The sequence below is a fragment of the Phoxinus phoxinus genome, assembly GCF_949152265.1.
Source record: "Phoxinus phoxinus genome assembly, chromosome: 23".
NCBI lineage: Eukaryota > Metazoa > Chordata > Actinopteri > Cypriniformes > Leuciscidae > Phoxinus > Phoxinus phoxinus.
In genome coordinates this window covers 22,457,988-22,481,408 of record NC_136898.1, presented here as the reverse complement: position 1 = coordinate 22,481,408, position 23,421 = coordinate 22,457,988, and the positions used below count along the sequence as shown (strand labels likewise).

At 37.1% G+C, this 23,421-nt stretch overlaps 1 protein-coding gene across 2 annotated transcripts in view; it reads right to left on the bottom strand.

Annotated features, from left to right (window-relative positions):
* galt (galactose-1-phosphate uridylyltransferase) overlaps positions 1-23,421 on the bottom strand; it is a 118,432-nt gene that overhangs the window by 61,829 nt on the left and 33,182 nt on the right. For both annotated transcript variants that reach the window (XM_079600811.1, XM_079600812.1), the window contains exon 7: positions 23,134-23,256. In XM_079600811.1, the coding sequence (XP_079456937.1) occupies positions 23,134-23,256 (123 nt within the window). The remainder of the gene's footprint in view (positions 1-23,133; positions 23,257-23,421) is intronic.

The following is a 23,421-nucleotide window of genomic DNA, read 5'->3' as shown; positions in this document are numbered from 1 at the left end:
TTCAAAAGGCTATATCATTTGAGGTTATTCAAAAATTGTGCAGGCGAAATACATGCCGAAGTAATTAGAATATAAAATTATATGTAGGCCTACATATAATTTGTTTGTTGATAGTTATGCTTGTTTTCTCATCTGAGCAGAATATATCAAAATAATTGCTTCGTAATGATTCTGTTAGATCATTGCGCAAAACCATAGTTATGGGGGCAATATTTCTAGCGTTGGGAAGTCTGACTCATCACCCAGAAGTGTTTCCACGAGTCCCTGTGTAGCAGTTTACATAATTTTTTAGCTAATGAATGTTTAGATAAAAAAGTCTGTTTATCACTATGTTTCCAGTAACGATGTCAATTACGGAATAAACTCCAATTAGTGTATATTTGTGTGTTCAAGCTCTGTTTCTTGCAGCCACCCTAATTGTGTTTCTGCCATTTAAGTCACAAAATGTTTCTTAGAACACATAAAAATGATAAATATGTTATGAGTTTAATGGGAAACATTTACATGGTAAACTATTATTCGGCTCGTTAACAACATATTATTCGGGCATGCATATGGCATTTAACATCTCAAGGGTGAACAGAACAATTCATTCAGATTTACATCTCTCACTGGTTACTTACATTACCTTTTTAAGTTTTTCATATTATTTTTAATGCATTTATTTAAATATGTGTGTATATAACTATGCTTTTGTGAGCCAGTAATTAAAAGTCAAATAAATAATCAAATAATTGTACAGATACTCACTAAAAAGTGGTTATCTTGGCAAAAAGAGGGTTGCAAAAAGTATTAGATGAAAGGGTGCCAATAACTATGACCAGTGTGTTTTGGAGAAAACCTTTTATTTCATAATGTGATTTTCCCCCCACTTCAATTCTTTCACTTCAATGAAAGGTTAGATGTTTGTGAATTTTTTGAATGAAAGATCAAAACGATAAATATGTGACTTTCATAAACACATTTTGGTGCGCTTTGAAATGTTCCCTTGTGAAAGCGAACAGAACCAAGAAGAAAATGCAACTTTGCAACAAATTCAGTCCCTGTTTTGAAACAAAGCAAAAGATCTAGAGTCTGAAAACGCTCTAATCGATAAGCATGACGGTTTGTTGTTGACTTCTTGCTAAGCTATTAATATAACAGTGCATAGCACACACACATATGTTGAGTAAAATAGTCCTTTTTAATAGTCCCTAAATTATTTTTCAGTTTTAAGTCATTATTTTCCTTAGTCAACACTGTAACCCTAAGATGCCTAGAAATGTTGCATTTCAATTACGATATTTTTGTATTTCTTAATACATTGTTCCAGAATGCCAAGGTTAAGCCTTTGTTTGTGCAAGTTGTCTTTAATTTTACACACCTGTTTTTCTCTATAACCGCAGTGAAATTCTTGTAAAACAACATGTTACAATTATCAAAACACTTTTGTATTCGACGAAATCCTTATAAAGAGAAAAAGCAACGAGCGATCTTAACAAGCTCATGATGCTAACCTCCTGCTGGGGTTTGTTACCTCAACAAAACACTTAGATAATATTCACCAGACATCCTCAGAACACGGTGAAAAAATAGATGTACTGAGGAGAGTTGATATCAGGTGAAGAGCAGTTTTTAGAAGCCATTAAAAAAGTTTTACAGCTAAATAAATTAGCAAAGTTTCATCTGGTAAACGATTACCACCAAGATACACAACAGTAAAGTCCACTAAACAGAGTAAACATCCATCCCTCATAGCCCTGTTTCCATTCACATCAAATCAAAGGCAGGGTAAAAAAAAAATATATGTTTTGCTATGCTGCTTCAAAGTTTTTCACATCCTGATAGCAATCACTGTTAGGTGGTCTAAATATATATATTGTCTGTGGAAGACCATAAAATGTTCGTCCAATCATTGCATTCAACTCCAAATGCAATGATACAATGTCCCACTTGCCTGTCAACGTGTGTATTCATACCTGAGTTAAGCAGCAGCCACCATTAACAGTTCCTCCTGAACCAAAACAACGAGCTTATGCTGCGTTCACGCCATAACTACTGTCATTCGGATGGAAGAGATGAAAACCTGTGACGTTATACTCGGAGCGATACGTGACTCGAAATTATGCGTTTCAATGTCAACACTATCAATGGCGAAATGAATCAATTACAATTATTGTAATGTTATGTGCTTTGAGATATGAAGGATGCGTGGCTTTGGAGATGCCTTGAAGGGAGGGCGGGATCTCATGCTTTCAAAGCAAGCTCACTATTTCAAGCTTCTCCGACAATTGACCGTTCACAAAGACCCGTCCCCCTTAGTTACTGTCGCTATGTCCGACAAGCTACGCCGCTCTCACACACACTATGTTCTCACGCAGTGAAAAATACATCGCGGAGCAGAGAGGACACTGACAACGGCTGAAAGACAGGACAGACCAGCTTACTTTTCGGTTACTTTTGATATTAAACATATTAAAGGGGCTATGTGGAGTTTTCAGCGGCATCTAGCGGTGATGTTTCAGATTGCAACCAATACGTTTACAAGCGAGTGCTCGTGCGCGTGCTTTCTTTTGTTTTTTATCATTATGTGGAGATTGTGTTGGAGTCTGTGTTGTGCTAGTCGTTTCCTAGTATTAGCAGACTCCATGTCATAAAGTTGCAGTGTCGTCGAGTGGAAAGTCAGTAGACGAGGCGAGAGGCGAGACGCTCGGGAGCGCGCATGCAGGTCTCAGGCACGTCACTGGATTTTGCGGCAAATCCGACCCGGAGAGTTCACATAGAGATAGGAATACTTGCTTTCAGAGGTAATAGCAAAACCCACCAAGTGGATCATTATATTGTGATATTACAACCCCTTCACACACAGGCAATAAAAAATTGATTCATTTTAGTAGAAAAACTACACCTTTAAGTAGTCTCACCTTTCAGATTTGGTAATTTTTTTAAAGAAATGTAAACAATAAATACCGTTTTGTGGCTCTTTAATGTGTCTGACAGATCGCTGTAGAGCCTCAGTTAAAGCTGCTCGTGAACCGATCATCTCTTCCTTCTAGTTAATTTATAGCATCAAATAAACATGAATGAACATCAGAAGGAATGTTGTTTTAACCGTGGAAAGACGTCAGTACACTCCGCTTCTCAAGTTCAAATCCTCCCATGTTAATCTACTAACTCTCCTGACTGCTTTGTCTGACAAAATGGCGGAGGGCGAAGTACGATTGGTCAGATCACCTGTCAATCAAGCTCCCTGCGAAGGGTCAATTGCCTCCCCTACCTTTAAATATGCTGTTAACCGTAACTCTTTCCCTGCCATTGACGAGTTTTTCCAGCAATCCCAACGGTATCTCACGACCAATTCGTAGGAATTTGTGCAAGTGAGTAAAAAAAGGTGGCTAATTCATACAAATTCGTACGATTTGTCTAAACCCCAGTGATGGGTAGGTTTAGGGGCAGGGTCAGGGGTAGGTCATTCATTGTAAACAACTTGTAAAATATGTACGATTTAGCAAAAATCCTATGAATTACGCGTGAGGTCGTATTAATTTGTGCAAATTAGCCACCTCGTAAAGTTCTAAGGTCTGTTTAGGCGGAGATTGAAGCTATGAATGTGGGGGCGCATGTGCACGTGCTGACCCCAGATGCTGGTGTGCTCGTGTTTGTTTGTTTCAAAATAGTTTAACAGCCTACGTTTTAAGTGCTTTTTTTAACCCCATCGTTGTGTTTCAACTTCAACTGTTATATGAAAGGGGGGCACTGTTACTATTACTGGTTGACAAATACAAACATAAATGGTATTTCTATAATGGCATCCAGTGCTACTCCACACCAATAGGGGGCAGTGTAAAGTCCACGAACACCCAACAAAAAAATACTATCCACCTTTTTTCTAAGCCCCATGTAGCTTTTCTGAATCATTTAATTCCAAAAACTGGGTTCAATGATATGACATGATACATGTTAAATACCACGTCACATTAAAATACCAAACGTTACGTTATTCTCCTGTCATCTGAAAATAGAAGAGGAAATTGTACAGCTCATTCAGTCAAACTGGCAGATGAGGATTATTTGTAGTGCATCATTATGATTTGAAATTATTTGTATATTATTATTGAAATATATATATATTATTTATTTATTTTCAGAGGAACTTCCCCAAACCGGAAGGAAATTAATGAAAGATGGAAATCCGTGTTCAACAAAAATATGTTTTTTGTTGTTGTTGTTGTTATTTGGTTATGCGGCATCTTTAACTGTGGAAGGATATCGCTACTGGTCAAGGTCTTTGAGGAAAGTGTAGTCACATTTTTTTTTTCCTGAACTGATTCTTTCCACTCAATCTCCAACTAGCGGAGACGAGACTTTATAACATTTAATTGTCCTTCAGATTCGAGCTCCAAACACAATAAAGACGAGAACGTGACAAAGTCTCCGCAATAAGGAGCAAACAAAGATATTGCCCTCGCTAATGGAATTGTTTCCATTACTCAGTCGGGCAATAAAAAGCCATTTTCCTTCTCAGGTCCCGAGCCTGCTGCAAATTACAGCCGTACACACCACAAACAAGCTGTGCCATTATTACTTATGTCTTTCGGGAGTCCCAAGAAGACAGCAGAGGTGAAACTATCAAGATCTTCTTCACCGTTCAACCACAGATATGAAACGTCTCATCATGTTCTCAGATCGCAGAATGCAGTGGCAATCTGCGATATTAAAATGTTCATTAAACTAACGAGCCGCCGCTGGAACAACAGGTCCAGCACGTCGTAATGAAGCGGACAGTCAACCAGGCAGGACACGAGTCATATTCATGAAAAACATGATTTTCCTCTTTTCAGTTCAATGGGTCTCATTCACATATGAAATATGCATATGAATGTTTGGTAACACTTTACAATAAGGTTTATTTTTAACATTAGTTAACGTATTAACTGACATGAACTAACAACACAATTGGTACAGTATTTATTAATCTTTGTTAATGTTAGTTGATACAAATCCAGCTGTTCATTTTTTGTTCATGTCAGTTCATGTTATTAATGTTAACAAAGACAACCTTTGATTTTGATGTTGTATCGGTATGTTGAAATTAATATTAACTAAGATGAATTAATGCTATAGAAGTATTGTTTATTCTTAGTTCATGTTGTTAACTAATGAACCTTATTGTAATGTGTTACTGAATGTTTTTACCTACAAATCATGATTCATCAATAACCTTTGTACTAACATTTACTCTAAATTTCCACAAAAGAAAGCCGTACTGAAATCACATAACACTAGGTGGCCTTATAAATGTGTAAAGATTCAATTCAGCAATATTTCATTTGTATAATATACATTTCATTATGCAGTAAAAGAGAAAGAAGAGTTGTAGTCCGAGCTGCGAGGTTCCTCAGCATTAAAACATGAGTATATACAGCTGATAATGTAAGGTCTGTAATCTGGGTCTGTATAAAAGTCACCATGAAATCAAAATTGACCTTTTATATGGAATATTGCAGTTTTTTTTTTTATAAATAATTTATCAGTGCACATCATTATTTGTTAAACTCATGCGCCTCGTAATCTTGAATCAGAATAACGTCCCCTCCCTCTTGCAGCTCATCTCTTCTCTGATGACGTGGGCGGGGCAACCTGTCACTCACATGAGATCAACCAATAGCAAACCAGAACCACCTAATGAATTCCCCACGGACTAAATCAAGCCCCGCCCTGCATTTGCTCTTGTTCCAGAAGCCACTCCACTCGGATATACGTCACAATATGAAGGAAATATGAAACTTTCTATTTCATACCAACTTTACATTTAAGTGGTTTTGAGGATGGCACACTCGGCATTGCTCGAGGATCTTGCTGCACATTCTCTCAGCGAGAGCGAGTCTTTTTTTAACCCTCTGTCTAAGGTGTTTTTGGGGTCCTTGAGATGTTTTGACATGCCCTGATATTTGTATTTTTTTCAGTTGCTTATAAACATATTAATGTTTACAAAGGTGTAATTACACTCTATTTAGCACAAACATGGCTATCATAATATGTGAGCAACATGTATGTACATGTTTGCATTTTTGAGAGAATGATCTGAAAACCATCCGGGCTAATCGTTCACATTAAACAATAGATTGATTTAAATTTTGTAAGACACTTTTTGTTTGGAAAGGCAATATGCAGGTGGGCGTGAATGATCCAACAAGGTCATGAATAATGTCCTCATTCCCACCTGGAGACAAAGACCTGCTAATGCTGCATACTAATGAGCCTTTCATAGGTGTCACTGAGCCACAAGAAAGAATGCAAAGACAACACACACACATATATATATATACACACACACACACACACACACACACACACACACATATATATATATATATATTTCAGAGTTGGAAACATCTTGAAAAAAAGTGTATTTTTTCCACAAACTTGTATGCTTGCAAATTGTATAATATCCAAGGTAAACATTTCTAGTAATTGTGCAGTTAATTCTCATTCGTATTTTCAGAAAGTTTTGGATGTAGCTATCCTCTCCCCACATTTGTCACTAATAAAACACAAAAATATTTTAAAGAGAAGGCTTATATTGACCTTTTAAGATTTTGTTTGCACCTTGTAAATTAGATGTGGCAGTAAAAACTTTATAATCTATCCAAAACGAAATGTTGTCTTTCATATTTCGTCTGTAAAATATCGTCTTTTATAATATATATTAGGGCATAAATGTTAATTTGCAGTTTAATATGTTGCTTATACAAAGACATTTTATTTCAACGTATTCAGTCGATTTGTAGGCTACTCATCTCAGTAGGCAATATAGATAGATTGCTAAAAGCTAAACTAAGGGTTAATTCATTCACACAGAAACGCGCGAGCTGTAGTAAACAAACGGCATGCATATGTGCCGTTCATTCATTCAAACACAGAAACGCGATTCAAATTTAAACAGTCTTTTGCGGTTTGCAGACACCATTTCATATCGCGATTAGAACAAAGCACTTACTGATCTGCAGGATCCGTTGTTAGGCTACTCCAGGTAAAGGCGTTTGAGGTAAAACTTCCAGGATTATCACGATATTATTATTCCTCACAGCGAGTGTGTTATCCAGCTGTTGTGGGCGTTGACTGGTTTGCATGTGTTGCTTCAGATCATCTGTGTTTGAATAGCGCGCGCTCTCGATGGGCGTGTCACATTAGCAGAGTAATGAGCTGCCAGAACCATAATGAGAACGGCTGAACTCTCGCTCTATTTAAGATTACATAAACAGAGAATATTTCTTTTAGTTTTGAATTAGATAATTTAAAACTGCACACTTATATGATTAAAGAGATATATAGCTCATGTCTGAGTGAATAGTATTCGCTGAGTTTTGTTTAAGTTTAGAGACGTGCACTAGAAAAAAAGTTCACGGAGACGGAGAGGCAGAAAGACATTTTAACAGCTTTTTTTTCATATTTCCTTAGTCTGTATGACCAAAACTGACAGAGTATTTTAGGTCTATTTTGCTGCTATGTAAAAAAAACGAGCAAACGGTTTTGCCGACCCCAGAGGTTTTTTTTAAAGAGTGTCTTATGTTTGCTGAGAATGAACAATGAAGAAACTTGTGTGGAAAGCCCTAATATGGAAACGGTTTGGGAGTGATTTATGAAAATTACTGATCTTTAAACTTAGAAGAACACTCCAAATTCATTACCATTAGAACTAGGTGAAAACCAATTTAATATGCATACCCGTGTTTTGAATTATACAGAATTCCTCTATAAATATGAATCATCCACGCAATTATTAGTGAATGAGACCCAATGTCCTGTATTCTAAGGGTTCATAGTCGAATTCCTTGTAAACATGAGGTTTCCAGGCAGACTGATAACGTGTCCTTACTCCCAGATGTTGCCTAAAGGCATCCAATCAGATTAGAGCTTTCCAGATGCATCACATTTTTGTGCGCAAAATGCATCACGCCGTCAGCGAATGGGCGGTGGGTGGTCTAAGGCTGAGAATACTTGATGTATGACATAACTATTTTTTATATATATATATAAAATGAGGTTGGCCAATCAAAACAGAGCTTATTTACATATGGAGATCTTAAAAGTGCAGCATCAAAAACAACCAAATTGGGAAACGGTCATGAAAAACTATGACTTTTGTTGTTTCAAGAAACTTCAATAACATTATAAGAGGAACATACTTTTTTTTTTCACAATATGGTCTTTTTAAGTTCTGCACACTTTAAAATGAATTCCTTCTCCACTAACTTTCTGTGTAATAAAAAGCCTACCAGAGGGACACATGGATTCAGTGCATTAAATTAGACCCAAGGACAGTGAAATGAGTGACTTGACAATGGGTGAAAAGTTTTAGTAGCTGAGCAGGAATATATGTGACACTGTCAAAGCATGCCTTGGTTTTCAGTAGACCAAATATAGCAGGAAATGTTCATATGTGAATTTAGAGCTACTGACATGTATCATGACACGAAGTTCTCTAGCTTTCCAGTGTCATTCTTAGTCATCAGCTAAGAATAACCCAATATAATCATGTAACATTGGCAGAATGCTCTCTATACTGAATGGTCATTTCTCTTCTAGTGAAAAACATGCCTTCGATTCTGCAAAGACATGTATTGACATAAATTATATATTAATTTATAATTTGACGATTCCTGCTCCGTATCTGATTCCTCTTAATGATTCGGGTTCATTATCGGTTTCATTAATCAGCACTGATTGTGGTACATTTACAAAAGGTACCACCACATTTAACAAAATACATTTAAAGCAAGTGTCAACAAACTTGTTTTTTTGTTTTGTTTTTTATGAAGGCTGCATAACTGGAAGTCATAACTGGCTTTAAAGGAACACGCCAACTTTTTGGGACTTTAGCTTGTTCACCATATCCCCAGAGTTAGATAAGTCCATACATACCCTTCTAATCTCCGTGTGTGCCGTAACTCTGTCTGACGCACCCACCGCTAGCCTAGCTTAGCACAAAGACTGGAGGTAAATGGCTCCAGCTAGCATACTGCTCCCAATAAGTGACAAAATAACCCCAACATTTTCCTATTTACATGTTGTGATTCCCATTTTCCTATTTACATGTTGTTCGCTCAGTGTTGCGCTAATCACTCCGCCCAAGTAGCAGTGCTTCGCCTTCTGAGAATATAGTTCCCAGTATGTATACGGTTAGAAGATGGCTGTGTCTCATGTGACAGTGTTATTTGTACACGCTGTGACTATACAAATAACAACATGTAAATAGGAGCAGTATGCATGGACTTATATCTAACTATATAGGGGATAAGGTGAATAAGCTAAAGTCCCAAAAAGTTGGCGTGTTCCTTTAAAGCCAGTTATGACTTCCAGTTAAGCTGCCTTCATAAAAAAACGAACAAAAAAACAAGTCTCAAAAACTCGGCGTGTTCCTTTAACTATATTAAACAACCATATTAAACAAACACTAAACACTCCCAGAAAAGGTTATGCCAAATCCTGACCCTTTCTTAAGCATGTTGCTGTAAAACTAGCCTCATCACACTCGGCAATGTTTTCCAATGCTCTTCTACAGACAGGAGGGGGACCTGCTGTGGTCTGAAGACTATCCGCCTCGAGGTTTGACATGTTGCGCATTCAGAGATGCTCTTCTGCATAGCACTGTTGCATCGTGGTTATTTCAGTTACTGTCACCTTCCTGTCAGTTTGAACCAGTCTGGCCATTCTCCTCTGACCACTCTCAATGACAAGCCAGTTTTGCCCACAGAGCTGCCACTATTCTCTGTAATCACTAGAGACTGTTGTGCATGAAATTCCCTGGAGATGGGCAGTTTCTGAGATCCTCAAACCTCCCTGCCAAGCAATCATTCCATGGTCAAAGTCACAAAGTCACTGCAAAAAAAAACTGCACATCCAACCCCAATTTATTTAGGTTTTTCAATAAAATCTGTTTTTAACAAACCCAATATAAAAATGAAGTTTGAAATTCAATTAAAATCAGATATTTTTGTATCAATCCAAAAAGCCAGGTCATATCTCAAGTTTATTTCGTTCACTGTAAACCCTAACGCTCAAAATAATTAATTGGTTTGAGTAGGACAAACTTCAATTAAACTAATTAGTTCAGTCAAATTAACTTTAGCACTTTCTTTTTCTTTAAAGTTCACAGAACTGATATATTTTAAAGTGAACTTTCATTGTTTTGAGTTTTATGAAATTATTTTAATTTAGACAAACTTAAGTTTAACTGAAATGGCTGGGATGTCTATTTCCCAGCATGCTTTGCCGATGGCACTCGATAGGGAGAGTAAATGCTAAAATTAAGTGTAAAAAATGTTTTTTTGTGCAAGATTAAGTAGTGATTAATGTTTTGTTATGCTAATTTAGCAGAATTTCTGTTTTACGATTTTATGGTGTTACGGTTTTACGATCTTTGGTGCATGCAGCTTGATTTGAGAGCAAATAATACTTTTTTTTATTGTTGCGCTCATACAGCAAGTGCTTCTGTATAACATACTATTGCTAATATGTTAGCAAATTAGTATGTTAGCAGATTAGCTTGTTAAAGCGAACTAAGTTTATACTAATAAAAGTGTTCACATTGAGATTAAATGAAAGTTTTAAGTGTGTTGTATGAATTAGTGTACTCAAACATTTCAAGTTAAGAACAATTAAAATGTATAAGTACAAAATACAAATCTGCTAGTTCTGCTTACTTAAACTTTAAATTTCATAACTTAAAAAATGTGAGGCAATTGATTGCCTTAAATGTTTTGAGTTTTGCCAACTTTCGGGTTTACAGTGTTGCCTGAGATGTGTCCAAATTGAAGTGACACTAATTGTGCTCATAAAGCAAACAGTGACCATCTTATTAATTTGCAGATGACTTTCGGGATTGCTGAATTACTGTGCGGGTGCAACTGATTCTCTTTGCATTGAGACTGCCCTTTAATAAACCCTCATTCATATCTACAAAACCATTTTGATGATGAGATCTGGTAATCGTATTGTAGAAAATAAGCTGCACTCCAATAAATCATTTTAAAATGTCATGGCTTTAAAGTTATCTCCCATCATTTCATGTGTAATCGTGATGGAATTCTACATCTGATCTTCGAGAGATGTGCACATCCTCAGAGAATCAATCCAGGTCTATATTCAAAGGAAGATCGTAATGGATTTCAAAACTACCTGAAGAACAGAGGTTGTGTCACATTTTAGAAGTAAAAGTTAAAGGGGAATTCATTTTTCCAATGTTACCTTTTCCAATCTAATGTGCAGAGAGAGGGGAAGGTTGGCTCTTCCGGAAGAATCTACAGACGGGAGCTTTTTGCTCTGTTTGTTATCCAACATATTGATTTCAGGTTCAAACAACTGCGTGAGTTTGAGGTGGCACAACCTGTCTGAACAAGTGTTTGAGAAAGCTGAGAGAAGTCATTCATTACATTTGGTGATGTTGGTCGATCAATCTTTAAAAGATTGCGATCTCGATTCAAACGCAATCTCATTCCCAAATTTGATTCGCCTGTGTCTACTAACCCTTTGACAAAATAATATGCAGATCTGTGTTGGCGCTGCCGCTGACCCAGAGACAGTTGTAATATATAGGTATGAAACAGCTTCACAAACAGTTTTTTTCAACCACAGTTTCGTTATTTCTGTGTTACAAATAGTCATATTATCACAGAAGTAAAGGGATAAAAGTTTATAGCTTGGATATAAGCACTAATGTCTATGAAAGCGATCAAAACAGAGCAAATCACCTTTTGAAATAACTTGGCGCTTCAAATAACGATTGTATCAATGACATCTTTACACCAGTAGATGGCGACTTGACTTAAACAAGTATGTCATTGAATCATTCCTTCAAGAGATTCCTTTAAAAACGTTTATTCATCCAGTAATGAAACAAGTGTATGAAACAAGTATTTATGAGTGAGTCATTGAATCATTCATTAAAATCGTTCAATAATTATTAGTTACATATATATATATATATATATAATTCATTCAACTTTTTAAATAGACTAAATCAATTAATATTTTTGTCAGAGCCTCTAGTAAATCCGGCCTATGTGATATTTTGTTTAGTTGTCTCGTCTTTTTAGAATCGTGGGAGAATCGTGATCTCTATTCGAAACAAACAAAAAAATCGTGATTCTCAATTTATCCAGAATGCAGCTCTAGCGTGGCATAGAAACAAGTTTGTGGGTCATGTCAAATGTTTAACTGCCCCATCCTTCAGTAAAGGGCTCTATGAAAAGCTGTGTTACATTAGGACAGGATCACAAAACAAAATGTGTCACATTGATGCTATCTTGCACCCAGCGCAAATTACTTTGTACGCCGACGCATGTATCCTTCCTATTCTGCAAGCCGACGCACAGCGAACTTTTCCCTCCACAGAAGCACGTCGGTAAGCGAAAAGAGGAGTCGTGTTCCGGCGCAAACGTTCCCTGGTGATATTTTGCAGTTTGAGAATACAATTGACCCTTCGCTAAGCCATGCCCGAAAACTGCCACAGGCCAATCGTGACTTAGCAACCGTAGCTAGGCGCGGGAGGTCTGGCAAGCTTTCGAGCGAGGGAAACATGCTGAAGCGTTGTGCATATGAATTGTGCAAATCTGATACCCGGTATCCTAAAATGTTGCGTTCATATTTCAGTCAAACCGCACCAGAGTTTGTTTGGAAGTGGAGCGAGACAACTTTTCAGTGTCTCTCTCCACTTGTTTGGTGGCACCAGGGTTCAGACGACAGCGTTCACACTTATTCAAATGAACCGCACTAACAGAGCAATCGCACCAGAGGTGAACACACCTGAAGTTATTTTTGCAGCTAAGTTTCCATGAATGTTTATTTTTAACTCTGAAGGAACTTTTTGAAACTTGTCAACTGTTAAAAAATAAACTTCTGTGGATCATTTCTAAAGTTGGGATCTTCCGAGTGGAAGGTTCTACACACAGTCAGGAAGAGCAGAACTGCTCGGTCATAAACGCCCAGAAGTTAAGAAAACAAGCTACTTTTGCTAGCCTGGGTGCCAGCCCGAACCCCAACCACAACATTTTTTGGTCGGTCTGGACTCGATCCGTTGAGGAGTAATTATGCTCGGCTCCCAGAAGGCCGAGCCAATCAAATTGCCAGGGCGGGCTTTAATCGATGATGGACAGATGATCTGCGGTTACGTAATCACCACGTCATCAAAGAGCGGTTGGGTTGAATTGGTTTTCAACAAAGACGACTGCAGCTGGAGAACTGAGATGTTTAGATTCCGCTATCGCGTATGTTATAAAAGTAATCGACAGCGCATTCATTTTAAAAGACGAACAGAGAACCGCAATCAAGGCATTTGTCGATCGGAAAGATGTGTTTGCCGTCCTTCCTACGGGATTCGGCAAAAGTTTAATTTATCAGCTGGCTCCCATGGTGGCTAAGAAGATGGGACGCAATGAAAACCAATATAAGGGATGTGCTCACGATCTCTGTTCTCTGAAGCCTCAGATGAACACGCTTCTTCAGCCGGGTCTCTTTCCTCGTCTTTCCATTTTTTTAAATCAGTCAATTCGCGTTGCAACCGTGTTATAAAGTTGAGACAGGGCCGAGAAGATTTATTTGTTTTATTGTCGAGATCTAATCCTAAATGGAGAACTTGTTCGTATATACATACACCTTTTGTATTTCTCTCAAAAATGCTATTCGTGCTTGTAAGTACTCCGCAAATTCTTAAATTATTTTTACAACGACGGCAAAGATCGTTTACACTCATTCATTTACTACTTCTTACAGCGTGCGTGCAGTTGAGCTCTGTTGACAACTATGCGCCGCTTAACATGCGATGCTCTGATTGGTTGTAGGTCTATCCAATTGAGTGCAGAGGGGTTTTTTTTCCTGGTTCGGTTAAGACACGCCTCATAATCAAAGCCCTATGGAGCAGACTCACATTCTGCCTAGAATATGAGTTTGACGAAGTCAGGCTATACTTTTGCAGCATAGTTTCCATAAATGCTCTTATTTCAGTGTGAGTGAACTTCTAGTGTGTTTTTATAGTACATGTACATAGAGCATCAAACTCAATATGATCAAGAGAAATTTGGTTCCTCGTGATATTCCTCCTCTAAAACCGGAGTTTCGGCCACCCTGCTTTCATGATTAGTGACAGATCATTGCCGTTCCCACGCTGATAGAGACACAAAAGACAGCAAAAGGTCCCAGCATGCTCCTGTCTTTCAGCCCTGCCCGCTCCCCATGCCCTGTCACAAAAAAAAAAAGCGAGTTTGAACACTTGCTTTCTGTTAGCAACAGAAACACCCCAATCTAAATGGAAACTGGCCTTGCCTAGCAGGGTTCCTCTTCTTCTCTCGGGCTTGTGGGTTTGCCAAGTGGGTTTGCAAAAATGTAGTCAAATTCCAGCCTTCCCGAGGATGAGCTGTCTGTTGAGCGTCTTTATTCTGGGATGGTAGGCAGAGTAGCCAGAGTTCACAGAGTTGCGGTCATGACTTGAGGTAAGATCAAAAGAAAACGGCGGGGATTCAATATCAATGGGACGTCAGAAAAAAAAAATGAAAGCCAAGTGTGAAAAATAGGCTTCAGGAGTCTGGCCTTATTACTTGCAAATAAATTATTGAGATTGAGATTGTGAATTTTAAACTAGTCAAAGCTGTGGAAGATCCAAAGACTTTCCAGAGGTCTACAGATGTCAAGCGCATGCGGACAAGCAAGACGAAGGTCAAACCGGTGTCAAGGTCACAATCATGAAGAGAGAGTGGCCAATGTGTTAATAAGCATAGCACAGCCCCAGATGCCTTCACTGACAAAGACCCTAAAAGCTGCCAATAGGAGCTAAGCACTTCTGGAAGAATTAGTCATTGCCGTTATGCAATTTGGACTTACATCACAAATATATGTATTTTTAAGAAATATTTCTATTATATACCAGACTTTCAGAAATATGCTCTTGTCAAGCTCAAACATTTAAACTTATTAATTATAACTTGGTCAGTTAAACAACTGCAAGACCGGAGCTTAACAGTGTGGAAATAAAGTTATTGACATTGGCTTACATGAGAATATCAATCATGTGGATGTTTTTAACCAGAAGTTTTCATGCAGCCAGCCAATTTCTGCCTTTATATCAAAGGGTTGAACGGTTTAAAGTGAGACGAATCAAAAAATAATACTTATCGATGATTGTGCTGCTGTTTTCCCGCCAAATGATGTCACTTCCTGTAGGATGATGCCATTATACACTTTTGTTACAGTAGCTAAAGGGATATTAAAAGACTACAGGATGAGAGTTCATTACAAATTTTAAAAAATATTCTCAAGCAAAGGTTTTCCCCCAAAAAATATGAACAAACGGTAAAAAATTCCCCGTTTTTAAAGTTAGAAATTTTTTTACTCATATGCGAACTTAATTGTAGCATTGTGATAAAATAAAACAAAACTTTTCATTTTTAAAATTGTGAGATTAATAGGCATTGAACACAATAATATTTTATTATTATTTATATAATAGCATTTACTGTATATTACATTGAATTTACTCTTATCTTTATATTTTCCGGTTCCATTTTTTATTTTAGTTTTTATTTTTATTTTATTTTATTTTGTATATATATATATATATATACTTTTTTTTTTTTTTTTTTTTTTTTACACATTTTAGTGTTTTAGTTTTGGTTTTAGTTTCATTTACCAATATCACTGGTAGAAATGACCCAGTAATACTCAAGACCTTCTCTTTAGGCATTTGCAAGAAAACTAAATCCATGAGCACATCATATGCTAACTTCAGATTCTAAATACCAAGTAAAAAACTAAAACACTGGTTGCTTCACGTGTCAGTCGGATGGCCTGTTCCTGTCGAAAGTTCTTGTGCAAAACTAAAATCTGGAGCAGACGTTGTGCCAACAGTCAAAAGTCGAAGACCAGAAAGACGTCTGGAAAAACACACCTCACACTCTCATCAGAATAATGTGAGAATCTAATGTCATTTGTCTTGTTTTGTATGCATGAGATGACTATAATCACAGACAGATTGTTGTTAGCCTCCGATATACAGCTTATTATACACCCAGAAGTATAAATCACCCAGACACCTAATTGTCAGACAATATTCTGTTTACTATAATTGAAATTCTCATTAGGTTCCATTCAAAATCCCTGAATCATATTTTCATTTGGCAAAAGTTCTAATTTGAGAATGACACATACGCCATGAAAAGAAGAGAGCATTAGCGATTCCCGGGACACCAGGCTAAAGCACAGGAACAGCATGGTGAATTTTGCCTCCAGCTGGCCGGCACATTTTCCCTGACCCCCCACCGCCGAGACATGAGAGAGTAAATGGAGGCCCTGTCATCCGGAGCTGTTCCGGGATAATAGGAAATCCCAGGTCGGGGTGGGACGCCCTGTGGCGCGAACGAGACGAGACATCGCCATTTCCTCCGATGCGCTCGTGACAACAAAAGATTTCTCACCTAGAATAGGCAGCGAACCCAACCCGAGTGGAATATATCCAGCATATTAGAATACAATGGAACAGCATTTAATGATAAGAATGGAACAGAATGAACACAATGGAGGCTGTGAATTCAGCCGCTCCGGACACATCCGTGGGGAATTGGCTTGTTGAAATGTAATCAGAATAAGGAATACTATGGGTTTTTTGGGAATGTACTGTGGTAATGCCATCTTGTTCGCTAAAGTACACAAAAAAAAAATGAACTAGGAAGGTTGTGTACTTTACATAATATATTTAAATTTAGTTCACTTATAATAATTGTGTTTGTTGACTTAAAAAATTATATTAAGGTCCACGTAATTATGTCTCAACTTAACAGTACAAAATCCTGACGTGTTGTCTAAACACAAACCATTTATGTTAAGTCAAAACTTCTTACATCCAGAGGGTGGCGGTATAGTGCGACGCCAACTGCCATTTTGCCCTAACTTAATTTTATTGTGTTCAATCTGCTTAAATATATGTAAAATTTAAGTTGACTTAATCCGTTTGTGTTGGATTACATGAATGATTTGTGTTGCATTCACTGAAGCTGGGCGGTGCTTGTTAGTTCCCAGCATGCTTTGCCTATGGTTGAATTAAGAGAAAATAAATGTTAAAATTAAGTGTTATTTTATGTTTTTTTGAGAAAATTAGAAAAGGGGAAGACTTGATAGTGAGTAATTGTGTTCAATTACAATGGAATTATTAGAAACATTTAAATTACAGCGGGTTACCATCGTGGAGAAGAGTGGAGCATTGTGTTTGGCTGTGGACTGATTTCTTTAATTGCGATTGCTTTGATTGAAGAAGCATTAAAATCTTAGCATTTAAGATGCTTAAATATGCTTTTGCTAGCAATTAGCTAGTTATAATCTATCAATTTAATTATGTGTCACTAAAATACATGAAATATTAATGGATGAATGAAAATAAAAAAACACTTGAATCATGTCAGGAAGACTTTAAAATTTCACTTTGAGACTATTAAAATAGGGGTCGCTTAAAATGACTTAATTCCATGATGTTGAAGTTACATGAACAAATTATGTTTGTTTAACGTAACCCAGTTATGTGTGACCTGTTGACATAAAAAAGTTAATTAAAGCCAACATATACATTTTTTTGAGTGTAGCTTGGGATACCATCTAAATACCATAGTAAATGTACACTGCCATTTTGAAAGAAGTCTCTTATGTTTTGTTTTATTATCATGGTGTGTTGGATTCCCTGCCCTGTCAATCATCTTGTCACAGTTAAAATCCTCCGCACAATTAAATTTTAATTTCCTACCGTTTCGGAGAGTAATATTTCAGATTGACCTGCCAGTCGTGGGTCTCTCATGTATAGAGTCTCTCCTCGTGTGTTTGCATAATGATGCATTTAAAAGGCCAAAATTATCTTTACAAAAGTTCACAATGCAGTTGCAGATGATATAATATGATAATATAATGTGGACAACATTGAATAAATGTTTTTTCGTCAGGTTAGATACTAATTATTATTCACTCAAACACCTCCATCTAAACCGCTCTACTTAACCGTCGAACTCGCACATCCTCCATGTTTGTAGTTTTTAACACTTTTTATCTCATTTCATAATACTATGATTTGTGACACACTAATTATAATTTTGAATACTATTTAATTAGGATGGATGTGAATTGGGATGCAGAGTTTTTTGTTCGTTGTGCACTTCACTACAACCAACCATGACAACGTTCACCAAGTCTACATTCATTTAATCAAAAATACGGTAAAACTGTAATATTATGTCATTTAAAATAAAAAATAATCATTTATTCCTGTGATCAAAGCTGAGTTTCAGTATCATTACTCATTGTCACATGATCCTTCAGAAATCATTCTGATATGATGAACTGATGATCAAGAAACATTTCTGATTATTAATAATGTTGAAAAAAGTTGTGCTGTTTACTGGTAGTATTTTTGTGAAAACCATGATAATTTTTTTTTTACCCAGGATTCTTTGATTAACAGTGAGTTCAAACCAACTGCATTTATTTGAAATCAAAATATTTAGTAACGTTATAAATGTCTTTACAGTTACTTTGATCAAATAAAGAGTTATTGCTGAATAAAAGCATGTTTTGTTTTTCAACTCACAGACCTAAAACTTTTGAATGGGTAGTGTATATGGTATTCATTCAATACTATGGTAAGGTCAAAGTACCATGGTATTATAAATAATGACTTTTTATCATATGTTGTGTGATCTGGAATTTTTGGCCATTGTTAATGTATTATAATACTGTACTCATGCATTACAGTAATGAACATTTAATTGTAATTAAAATAACGTTACAAAGCAAACAATCTAGAAGGTCCTAAAATAGGCCTGGTTTGCTTTATGCCAAATATTATTTCTTATTTTCTTTTGATTTGATGGTTGAATGTGAGCTGGACATGTTTTTGTGAGGTTCGCATATTAAAACTGCTTCACAATTGGTGCTATTATAATTCCACCACAGTCCTCACAATCTTCATAGGGCTTGAGCCGAGGGACTATACAGAAGAGTCTCCAGCATTTACAGGAGAAAGCAGTCCGGGATAAGGAGAACGCTTGACTGGTGGAGTGTGCACTGGGAAATATATCTGACAGAATACATTACTGGTCACTTATTACAGATTCTGAACATCGGTATGGAGACAAGTACTTCATATAAACCTATAACCTTATAAATAAGGTATTTACATACATATTACTTTAAACATTAAAGAACATGTCTTGAATTTCAGAATTAATATTTACAAATAGACTGAATTAAAAGGTAAAATGAACTGAAGTTATTCATTTTAATTAAAATAATAATGTGTGGAGTATAATATGTTTACTAAAAAAAATTGCTGAGATAATTTACAATCAATAAATCAATCAATAATATTAATTTTGTTCAAATATATTTACATTTATGCATTTTGGAAGGCACTTTTATCCAAAGTGGTAGACATCTATTTTTCTTTCTTTCTGTCTCTAAGAATTAAACCTTGGTTTTGCTAACGCAAAGTTATTTTTATTTAAATTAATTCAAGTTAATAATAAACAAATATTCAAATATGTTACAATTTGTTAGAATACATACAATTATTGTTAATACCTTTTTATTTAAATAATAATATATAATAAATGTGTGTGTGTGTGTGTGTGTGTGTGTGTGTGTGTGTGTGTGTGTGTGTGTGTGTGTGTGTGTGTGTGTGTGTGTGTGTGTGTGTGTGTGTGTGTGTGTGTGTGTGTGTGTGTGTGTGTGTGTGTGTGTGTAATTCATTAGTTAAAGAACTGTCCTGAACCACATAATGTTTACAAAGCTAATTTACATGAATTCATTAATTATTCTGTTAACATGCATTCAATTTGTTCATTTTAATGGCATTTTTTTGCCAAAGTGAATTTGTTTACAAAAATTATTTGACAAAAATAACTAAATAAATAATGTCTATGAATCATTTTGGTCAAATACATTATAGTGGTTAACTTTAATCATTCTTTAAAGCGGAAAAGGTTATGGACAACACCATGCATTCACAGCTATTTAAACACTGTGATGAACAAAACTAGTTTAGCAAGTGTACCTACAAATTAAACATCGCAGTAAATCATATTCTCCACCCTCTACTCTCACCGTAAATGCATTCATCTTCTCTCCCCGCTCTTTTTCTTGATTACCTGTGATTTAACCAAGTTCGGAGTTGTGTCTGCCTCATTATGCTAATGAAAGCTTTTTCTGGTTGCGCTCCAATGCTTGGCTAGCAGAATGCGCTGAGGAGCGAGCGCAGGAATCGGGCTCTTCCCTGCTGATTCGGCATGCCATCAGCATCCTGTCCCGCACAATATAATGATCAGGGCCCAGGTGACGCAGAGACACAACCGGCATACTAGAGATCCAGCCGCGTATGCTAATGTTTCAACGCCCACTCGTCAAGCACCGCGCAGTGAGGGAGGCGGCATAAAAGGTGTTGCAAACAAGAGAGAACGCAAACAAGAAAGGACGAGTTGTAATGGCAGACGTGATGGACAGGCATAGACACAATCTGTGGACCTTTTCCACATTCTCCAGTGTTGAAATCGGAGGAATTTCAGCTTTAACATGGTAAAAAAGTATTAAACGAAACTGAGAATACTACATTACACAAGCTAAAAGCCTGATCAAATTAGACAAAATACACTTTAAAGGGGTCATATAATGCCCCTTTCACAAGATGTAAAATAAGTCTCTGATGTCCTCAGGGTGTGTGTGTGTGTGAAGTTTGAGCTCAAAATATCCCACAGATATTTTATATAGCATGTTAAAGTTGTCACTTTTTGAAGGTGAGCAAAAACGCACCGTTTTTGTGTCTGTCCCTTTAAATGCAAATGAGCTGCTGCTCTCAGCACAGGGGGCGGAGCTACAACAGCTTGTGTCATTTTACCTCACACACACACTGAAAATGTCAATGTTTATGTTCAAACCGGAGTCAGACAATAATGGAGAGACTCAAGAAGAAGTGACAACATGTAGAAGCAACAGGACGTCTCTGAATGGTTAGTTGATGAATTTCATCAACTAAAAATTCTCAAACAGCAACATTACACACTAACTAAGGTTAAAAAAATGAAATCATAATCAACCACCCCTTTAACTCACTTTAAGGAGAAAGAGGACATTTAAATTTTTTTTTTTTCGTATAAATGTTTTTTTTTTTTTCATTTATTTAAAAATGCATTCAAAATGCAACTCGTACATACAAGCACTTTTTAACTTTTTAATTTATGAATTATAATTGGTGAGAGAGAAATTTCAGGGCAAATCCTTATTAAAGGGTTAGTTCACCCCAAAATGAAAATGATTAATTTACTCACCCTAAAGCCATCCCAGGTGTATATGACTTTCTTCTCTCCGCCAAACACAGTCAGAGTTATATTAAAAAAAATCCTGGCTCTTCCAAGCTTTATAATGGGAGTGAATGGTAACTGAGATTTTGATGGCCAAAAAAGTGCATCCATCCATTATAAAAGTGCTCCATACGACTCCAGGGGGATAATAAACACCTTCTGAAGCTAAACATTTTTGTAAGAAAAACATCCTTTAAAAAAAACTTTTTTTAAAACTTTAAAAACTATATTCACTGTCTTTCGGTAACGGCCGTACACGAGTCAAGTTCCAGCGGAAGAATAAACTCTGCGATTCGGGATTTCAATCATCATACAGTAAAACCCCCACACAACAAATCTTTTTCTTGGATTTACGCAATTAACGTGGATCACAGCCCTACTTTTCAGGTTGGAAAATCCATACAAATATGAAATAATTCACATCCCTGAGTATATTAATTTTTTTTTGTCTTGCACCCATGCATTTTTTTTAAAGGGGTGGTAAAATATCATTTTCACAAGATGTAAAGTAAATCTCTGATGTCCCCAGAGTGTGTGTGTGTGTGTGTGTGTGTGTGTGTGTGTGTGTGTGTGTGTGTGTGTGTGTGTGTGTGTGTGTGTGTGTGTGTGTGTGTGTGTGTGTGTGTGTGTGTGTGTGTGTGTGTGTGTGTGTGTGTGTGTGTGTGTTTTAGGACAAAATACCCCACAGATATGTTTATATAGCATGTTAAAATTGTCACTTTTTGAGGGTTTGCAAAATTGCACCGTTTTGTGTCTGGCCCTTTAAATGCAAATGAGCTGCTGCAGAGGGCGGAGCTTCAAGAGCTCGTGTGTGTTAGCAGCTGCAATTACCTCACGCAGTCACACTAAACTGACAGAAACTGTTCTGCCTTTAATGTTAAAACGGAGTCAGACAAAGATGGAGAGACTCAAGAAGAAGTGACAACATGTAGAAGCAACAGGACGTCTCTGAATGGTTAGTTGATGCATTTATGTTGCTGATGTGGAGTTAACTATCTTCAATTAGCATATTCTGGCATGGTAATCTATAAATCACTCGTATAGGAACTGTTGAGAGATGCACACAGAGTGACTTTCTATTACATGTGAAAAGATGGATGCTAAAGTTTAAGCTGACTCACAAATGTGCTCGACTACAACAACTCTTCCTCTTCTCAACATGGACTGCGTGTTCAGGGGGCGGGGCTTATGTACATTTTAGACTTGCTGATGTCACTAACCCGGGAGGAATGTCCTGTAGTCTCTACCAGCCGTTTGTTGTAGTCCTTTTCTTTAAAAGCAAATATCTTTTTTTGCTTTGAACTTTGAGCGTTGTAACTTTGCAGATGTTGTTTAAGCTCAAACAGCAACATTACACACCAACTACAGTTAGAAAAGTGAAATCATACTCAACCACCCCTTTAAGCTGTGGTCAAATGTATATTTATTTTCAGAGTGTTGACACACATCTTCATATTGACCTCTACAGTTCAGATGGAGGATCACAAACTAATAACGTGACTCAAACAGATCCATATGACCACGCATGTGCAATTCTCAAAGTCTATCGAAACCCCTTTAAAACCATCAAACTCCACCATTCTGACCAGCTTGGTGGTCAGCCAAGAACAGCAGACCACCTTAGACCGGTTTATGCTGGGTTTTTTTCTTCTTTTTTTCTCAGTCAAAAGCACTCTCACATAGTGGTTGTGAGAGCCTTTATCTATAGGGAGTTTTTGTATTATGCTGAGAGACTGCTGAACGCTATGAACTGTGTCTTATGTGGGTGTATTACCTGTGCTTGCGCCTCCATTCGAGCGTACTGCACCAGCATCGGCTCTCCGCGCTTCTGCATGAAGTCTCTCTGACAGCGCTCCGCCAGCGCCGGCTCATTGGGGAGAAAATTACTGGCCCAAACCTGGAGATAGAAACAGGAATAGCATGAAGACGTGAACCTGCGTGGGAAGTCTCGCTAATCAGACTCTGTAGCCACAGATAAAACCTTCAGAAAAGCTGTCAGACACACACACACACACACAAACATTTCGGCCCCCCGGTAGTAAAATAATGCTCCCTTCCGGCT